This window comes from Triticum urartu, chromosome 4 (assembly GCF_003073215.2).
Source record: "Triticum urartu cultivar G1812 chromosome 4, Tu2.1, whole genome shotgun sequence".
Classification (NCBI taxonomy): Eukaryota; Viridiplantae; Streptophyta; class Magnoliopsida; order Poales; family Poaceae; genus Triticum; species Triticum urartu.
Window position 1 is genome coordinate 130,481,809 of NC_053025.1, and position 8,316 is coordinate 130,490,124.

At 42.2% G+C, this 8,316-nt stretch overlaps 1 protein-coding gene across 1 annotated transcript; it reads left to right on the top strand.

The window, feature by feature from the left end:
* Window positions 1-542: 542 nt before the first annotated feature.
* LOC125551068 (signal recognition particle 54 kDa protein, chloroplastic-like) lies at window positions 543-6,835 on the top strand. The gene is made up of 15 exons (XM_048714217.1): window positions 543-812; window positions 927-1,029; window positions 1,417-1,484; window positions 1,578-1,679; window positions 1,903-2,055; window positions 2,137-2,214; window positions 2,377-2,502; window positions 3,759-3,861; window positions 4,248-4,348; window positions 4,801-4,938; window positions 5,031-5,174; window positions 5,316-5,391; window positions 6,076-6,161; window positions 6,251-6,376; window positions 6,479-6,835. Exons 1-15 carry the CDS (start codon window positions 642-644, stop codon window positions 6,563-6,565), a joined length of 1,662 nt encoding a protein of 553 aa, XP_048570174.1. The 5' UTR covers window positions 543-641; the 3' UTR covers window positions 6,566-6,835.
* Window positions 6,836-8,316: the final 1,481 nt, after the last annotated feature.

Below are 8,316 nucleotides of genomic sequence, written 5' to 3' on the forward strand. Positions count from 1 at the left end.
GGGGAAATATTAGGTGCTCTCATCCTTGGGTGCTCCCAATCCTCTAACTTAAAAGAATCAATTTTGAATGTTTCAAAAAAATCAAAAAAATATGAATATTCACAAAGAATATGACTACAACTCCTAAAATTCCAGGTCCAAACTCTAAATGAACATTGAGAAACAAAAATATGAAATCTAGTATGAATAGTGTTATAAAAAGACAAAAAACAACATTTGACGTTATTCACATCTGAATTTGTCTTTTTTGTTTCTCGATGTACATTTTGATTTTTGACCTGGATCTTTTAGGGGTTGTAGTCACGTTCCTTGTGAATATTCATATTTTTTACAGAATATTTTAAACATTTAAAATTAAAGTTTTAAAATCGGGCAGCATGGGAAGCAGAAGCACTGAGCACTTGATATTTCCCCTCCACCATTATTGTGTTTTTTTTTCTTTTGAGAATTATCCCTATCGACCTTTTTTTTTAGAATCCCCCTATCGGCGGCTACGGCCCTCGACTTGATGACGGGGCCGTTTCATGGGCTATCATGGTCAGCATTTTTTCCCAGAAAGGCCCAGTTAGAGCAACTTCCTCTTATCCTCCTCGTTGCTTGGCTCGCCTCGCCTCCGCAGAACGCTCCGCCCTCTCTCTCCAATGGAGGCCACTGTCACACTCACGCTCTCTTCGTCTCCCGCCGGCGCCCGCCGCTCACCGGCCAGGCCCACCGTGGCCTCCCTTCACCTCCGCCGCGTGCCCACTCTCTCATTCCACCTCCGCGGGGCCCAAGGTCCCACTGCCTTCCGCGCCCTCTCTTCCCCGTTCCCGGTTCGCTCCGAGCATCTGCAACTTCCTAGCTTCTTCCCTCCGAGACCGATCTCGACCTTATCTCTTTTTGACCGGACGGTTTTCTTACCTTGTTACGGTTTGGGACGCCCTCAGGGATGCAGCAGGAGGAGGAGAAGCGGGATGGTTGTGAGGGCGGAGATGTTCGGGCAGCTCACCACCGGGCTGGAGTCCGCGTGGAACAAGCTGCGAGGCGTCGGTGAGTTCGCTTCTGATAGTTTACCCATACACTACACGTTTGCTTCTCGCCTCATGTGTGGATTTTGTTGCTGTCATACGTAATGCTCTGGTTGCAATGTGTTGAACAGAGTCACACTCAGTTCTCCTCCCAAAAATATGTGTGATTTGTCAAATCGTGTATCAGGTTGACAGAGTCTTATATGCAACTGTGAAGTTCTAGATTGGCTATCTATGAAGTGATAACTTTTTTTTTTGCGTAACTTTGTAATGTGTGGATCGTTTTGTCCAAACGATTCAATGCAGTATGCATTTTTCATGCTTGATCAGCAACACTGACTGCACCCTCTGTAGCTTTGCTATAAATCATGATTGTAAATAATGAGGGAAATGCCTTTTGTGGTTCAAGATCGACTGACAAAGGAGAATATCGCTGAACCGATGCGGGATATTAGAAGAGCACTTTTGGAGGCAGATGTATGTCTCATCTCTTTCAGTACATGGCTTTCTTGTGGAGCTATATTTCTATTTTTTTTGTCTTCACAATCTAATGCGCACCCTACTTTGCAGGTGAGTGTGCCAGTAGCAAGAAGTTTTATCGAGTCTGTTACTGAAAAGGCTATAGGCACTGATGTGATCCGGGGTGTCCAACCTGAGCAGCAGTTAGTGAAGGTATACTCAGATCCGAGGATCCTAGAAAATTATAAATTGCATGTGACAAATTTTCTATGTGTAGTTTGCACAGCCATTATTGACGGGTGCATAATATTGTGCACACAAGTGACCTTAATTGAGGAATTCATTGATTATTTTGGACTAACTGAATGTGGTCTTCCCAATGTAATACTATATGTACTTCTAGCTCTAGAGGACTAACAAGAGTTAAATGATGTAGGTTGTAAATGATGAACTTGTACAACTGATGGGTGGAGAGGTGTCAGATTTAGTATTCGCAAAAACTGGCCCAACGGTTATCCTATTGGCAGGTCTGCAAGGTGTTGGGAAAACTACCGTCTGTGCTAAGCTTGCCTTCTATCTGAAAAAGATGGTGCATTCCTGAGCTTTCTTCTTTAAGCATTTTCCTAAGAGCCCAGGCCATCAGTGCTTATAAACCAGACTCAGGTTACAGGGGAAGAGTTGTATGCTGGTTGCTGCAGATGTTTACAGGCCTGCTGCTATTGACCAACTCACTATTCTGGGTAAAAAGGTACACGTAATGAAATTGATCTTTTCACTATTGAGTTGGAAACGTTTTCTTGCTAATAACTGTGGCTACCTTCGATTCAAATGACTGTAGAGCTACCAGTAATGCATATCTGTCTTTCCAAATTTTGAAATTAAAACTACTGTTACTTTTGAATGTTGATAGGTTGGTGTACCAGTTTACTCAGAAGGAACGGAAGCAAAACCTTCAGAGATTGCCAAGAACGGTTTGAAAGAAGCAAAGAGCCAGAAGACCGATGTAGTTATAGTGGATACTGCTGGAAGATTGCAGGTAACTCTTATCATCTAATTATGTTCCTCGGTTTGCTACAATCATGGTTCTAAAAAACTGTACGTCAGTCCTGTACCAGTTTTAACCAGCTGACTTAGGGCCAGTTCTTTTGAGTGCCGCTGTGGAAATAAGCTACTCTAGAAATAAGTCACAGATAAGCTGTTGTGGAAATAAGCCCATGAAAATAAGCTATCCAGTTCTTTTCACTTCCTTTCATTTAGCTTATTTCCTCATCTGTCGGGTGAATAGTCTGTAATACCCTTGAATAGTATGGAAGGGGAACAGCGGGGGCGCACAACCAGGGCCTTGGCGACGGCTGCTCTGGCTCGGGCTCCCGGCCAGCTGCGACGCGCCTCGGTGCTCCGGAGTGGGGCGCCGTCCGCCGGAGTGGTGCCCTGGCCGGACCGACCAGGAGCTGTTGCGAGGGAGGAGCCGCGCCAGAGGACAGAGAAGCGGCGGAAGATGGGCTCCTACTCACCTTCCATGTGGTCGGAGCTAGCCGCGATGAGGAGCCCAGGGACCGGCGGCGGCGGCGGCGGCGAGGAACCCTAGCCTTTGCGGCGTGCGAGAGCGAGAGGGGATCGAGCGAGGCGACGGGTTTCCTTTCTGCGGGGGGTCGGGTCGGGTGACGCGGGCTGGGACCTGGGAGGGGTATTTCCTTTGTAATTTGAGCGAACAACAGTGCCATTTTGGTATACCCCTTCAGTTTTAAGTCATAAGCTGCGGGAAGCTACTCTACCCCCAGCTTTTTTCCATCGTGAAGAAACTAGCGGTGGAAATAAGTTGAGCCAGCTTCTCAAAACGAGTTCTTTTGGGCTTCTAGCTTATTTCTGCCATAAGCTGGTAGAAGCCACAAAAGAACTGGCCCTATCGTACACAGATCTTGGGCACCAGATCATAATCATGCCAAAGTATGGAATTTTAGATATATGATGAAACTGCACTAGTTCTTACTAGTAATTTTTAAGTCTGTAAAAGGTCAAAATCTGTTTAAAATGTTTATTTTGGATTAAATGTATATGTTTGTTTTAAACTCAGTCTAGTGCTTCAACAAAAAATGTTCATTCTAGTATAGTATATTTAAACTTAAATGTAAAGATAATCTGTTATGAGACGAGTTGGTGTGAAAAATGAGATATGATACTTTTTGATAGGTACTCTATTTAGCTTTAAATGGAGGAGCTAGTGTGTCTTTCTGTTACTTCCAACTGTGTTTACCAAGCACAACCGATACTAGCTAATCTTTCTATCATTAGGTAGATAAAGCTATGATGAATGAGTTGAAAGAAGTAAAGAAGGCAGTGAAGCCTACAGAAATTCTTCTTGTGGTTGATGCTATGACTGGCCAAGAAGCTGCAGGTTTGTTGTTGCTTGTTGTTCTATGAGTAGTTTAGGGCTCTAGACTCATCATTTTATACTTGGTCGGGTGTAAGTAACTTACCTAATGCACTGCTTGGCATGCAGAAAAGGAAATTTGCATTTTCAACTTTGACTATTGCAGCACATATTAATGTATACATGCTGTGTATTTGGATTTGGGGGTCCCATATTAGTCATGTTCATCTACATGTATATAAGAGCTATGTTTGGTCCAATTGTCTTCGTTCAGTTTTCCTTACAATTTATTGTGTTCTTTTCAAAGGAGCAGGAGCACGCTCCCTGTAGTAGCAGGACTTGTTATTCTGAAACTCTTCATCATCTGCTAGAGTCGCACTGTTACTTACCCTTGCTGATTTTTTTATCAGCATTGGTCGGCGCCTTCAATGTTGAAATTGGTATAACTGGTGCTATACTGACAAAACTGGATGGTGACTCCAGAGGTGGGGCAGCACTAAGTATCAAAGAGGTCTCTCAACTTGCAAAACTTTGTCCATTTGGTGTGACCATCCAGATTCATAGTTCTGTCTAAACGAACTACTGATTTCTAGTGCATAGAAGGCACTATTTGTGTCCATACATTTTGGTTTTATTTGATCTTTCTAGACTTCTCAATTCTCAATAACTGGCAAAAAGGCATTATGACACAAGAGTTGATATGCCCATAAATTCAATGAAATAATGTATGTCACGGAGGGGTTACATAAGTTTATTTTACTTATTCTCAGGATTTACCTTTTCCTCCTGTATAGGTTTTTCATCGTCAATTTTGTACAGTATAACAGAAAAGTACACGATTGCGCAAGGTTAAATAATAAATGTTCAGTGTTTACGTGTGTTATGGCTATATTAGCAAGCTTTCTGTCTTTGTTCCTTTTGTTAGCATGCATATGAAAAATATGACAATGAAGAACTCTGCAGGTGTCTGGAAAGCCCATCAAGTTCATAGGCCGAGGAGAACGTGTTGAGGATCTTGAGCCTTTCTATCCAGATCGTATGGCGCAACGTATCTTGGGAATGGGAGATGTACTTTCATTTGTTGAGCAAGCACAGCAAGTGGTAAGTATCTTTTTGTGAAATGCAATTTTCCTTGTGTCTTTCATTAAACAATAATGTCATATTTATATGGTGTAACATACTGCTGCAAGTAGATGAATCAAGAAGATGCTGAGGAATTACAGAAGAAGATTATGAGCGCAAAGTTTAACTTCAATGATTTCTTGAAGCAAACAAAAGCTATTGCGCAGATGGGTTCGTTCAGTCGTATAATTGGCATGATTCCAGGCATGAACAAGGTGCGGATATGAATTCTGTACCTAATTTATTACATTTCCTTGGAACCAGTCTTCTGAATTGACTTTTTGCCCCTTATGTTCAAGATATAAATTTTATGTTATTACTTATTAAGACCACAACTCTTGCCGCGTTTTGAGTAGGTTACTCCAGCACAAATCCGTGAAGCTGAGAAAAATGTTAAGTTTATGGAGTCAATGATCAATGTGATGACTGCTGGTATGTATAATCTACACTCAGTTCACATCATGAAGATATGGCCTTGCATGTTCTTTCCAAACACTTGCTATATTAGGGAAAGTGCTTTGTATTTTCTTACATATTATGTGTAAGCCTTTAATTGGTTGTGTGCATCGCTTGATGCAGAGGCCGGGGGTAATCCTCCTTTTTGCAAAAAATGTGTAAGCATTTAATAACAGGTTGGGATCAATTCTGATATTGATCTGTGAATTCAGTAGTTTGCCAGTAGTTCGTACTTCCTTTGTACAAAATATGAAATGATGTGAATAGACAGACTGAAGCTCATTGGCAATCAACTATTTGTTTGGTTGGTGTTCTGATGTCCACAGGTAGTATCTTAAGTTGCTGTAGTTTGAAATTATCCTGCTTTAGAAAACAAACATGGTTTTCCTTCTTTTAATATTTCATGAAATGTCTATGCATTTCAAAAGAAAAAACTAGTCTGACGAGGGAATCATTCATGTGGCATATAACTTGGTGAGGTCAGAATTGAGGGCCGCCATCAAAATAAACATTTTGCAGTTCCATAGCTGGGACAATGCCAGTTGTGCGTGCCAAGTTCATCGACCAAAAGACGTACCAGTCCTAATTTTTTGTAGCATAATTTCGACGGAGTGTTGTCATGAACATTTGCCCAGCACTAATTATCCTGACTATGTTCAGATGAAAGGGAAAGACCAGAGTTACTTGCTGAGTCACGCGAGAGGAGGAGAAGAGTGGCCAAGGATGCTGGAAAGACAGAACAGCAGGTTCCGTTGTCATTTCATCGTCATTTGATCTAGTAGCATATAAACCACGGAACCTCATGGAGCTGAACTGAACATTTTCTTGCTATCAGGTGAGCCAACTAGTATCGCAGCTTTTCCAAATGCGCACTCGAATGCAGAAGATGATGGCTGGCATGCAAGGAAAAGATACACCCGACATGGAAAATCTCGCGGAGTCCATCAAAGCCGAAGAACAGGTCAAGGCACCACCCGGGTCAACAGACCAGGGGCATATTACATGTGTTGTTATTGTGTCTTGTATATGAGTTTTAATACTTTGCGCAACTGTGATCATTCAGGCTGCCATGGCTACTGGTAAGCGCAGGAGGAAGTACGGCAACCTGAGGCAGCGGGACCTAGACTCGATGCGCGGTTACCGCCGGTGAGACATGGCTGGCCATGGGGGTCACTGCTAGTTGAACCCAGTACGGACATATTTGAGATCTCTAGCCGCAGCTTGCAAATAGTGACAACATACGTGTATACGGCCTTTGCTGTGTAAGTTCCAATGAACCGGGAGTGAGTATTTCTGTGATCTTCAAAAAATGCATGGCTTGCTTTTTTCCCCTTCAGTCTTGATGATTATCATTGAGAACAGAATAGCTAACCGGAAGGTCCATTGTTGTTACACATCTGTATTGTCTGTCGTTGCTTTATTGTGTAGCCCAAACGATTTGTAACTACTCCCTCTGTTTCTAAATATATGTCTTTCTAGAGATTCCACTATAGACTACATATGGAGCAAAATGAGTGAATCTGTACTCTAAAAGACGTCTATAAACATTCAAATATAGTCTTTATAGTGGAATCTCTAAAAGACTTATATTTATATTTAGGAACGGATGGAATAGACAATATCTGCGCATTGTCGTGTGGTAATGGATAGAGTACAAGACATGTTCTGGTTTTTGCATACAGAAATTAATTAAACAACAATAGCATGCATGGAATTGGGCACCTGTGAGATGCTATATGAAACCTAGAGTTCTTCAAGATAATGCAAGATGAATTCGATCAGGTGGTGCATTTTGAGTACTCAGTCTTGAGCTTTGGGTGAAAACCCTAGGTCTGGCCTACCTGGTGAAGGCATTGAACGGGGTTTGCTTAGACTTGATCTCCAGGGTCAAAATCCATGGTATGACCTTTGGGTGTAGGATCCGGCGACAATGCCACTGGTGTGTCCCTTCTTGGAGGTGTTCCTTTTGAAGAACCGCTTTTATAATCCATGTGTTATCATGAGATAGTTGGAGCTGATGGTTGTTGATGTACATCTTTAATCGCTGTGTTTTTTTTTTCTCTTCGCCTAGGCATAGTTTTGGTCTAGTATGACTTGGCTCTTTGCTGGTGAGGCCGTTTGTATGTGTGTGTGTGTGTATGCTTGTGTTGGCTGTGTGCATTCAGACTATGCAGGGGCTGGGTGTTGCTAATTATCCCTTGATGCTATATTATGAGTCAATAAAAACACCCTTTATTGTGTGGCCAACATCTTCGTGGGCGGCGGTAGAACATTTTTCTCTTCTTCTTTCCCGAGTTGACAGAGCCTCGGCGTAGATTCCTGTGGTCTCCTTAGAGCTACGAGGTTAGAGTTTCTCGCAGCACGTGCACAACGGCGAGATATGGTGTCAGGCACTTCAAATTGATTCAAGAGTTCAATGACGACGACGTTATGGCAGTGGTAGTCATTGTGCGGTGGTCCAGATACATCGATGTAATTTTTATTGTGTTTGCCGATAGTGGTTGTTTGGTGTTCCGAGGACCTCGATGCATTTTTTTATTGTCTTTGCTGGTAGTGGTTGTTCGGTGGTTCGGGCATCTCAATGTAATTATTATTGTATTTGGAATGCTTTGTACTTTGGATGAAATTTTATAATAGGTTTGCGTCTTTTCAAGGTACATGGAAGGTCTAAAGGCTTTGTTGATTTTGAGAACTGTAAGTTGGTTTTGACATCTTACGAGTTTCAACTCTAAAAGCTTTGTCATTGTTGTTGTCATCGTCGCCGTCGTCTGTTGTGTCTTTTCCAAAAAAGAAGTCTTGGCAGGCTTAATGTTTTCATTTCGAATATGTTTTTAAAACCTAATCATGTATTTATATTAAGACATGTAATTAATTCCCTCCACTCTCAAAATGCATGTTCCG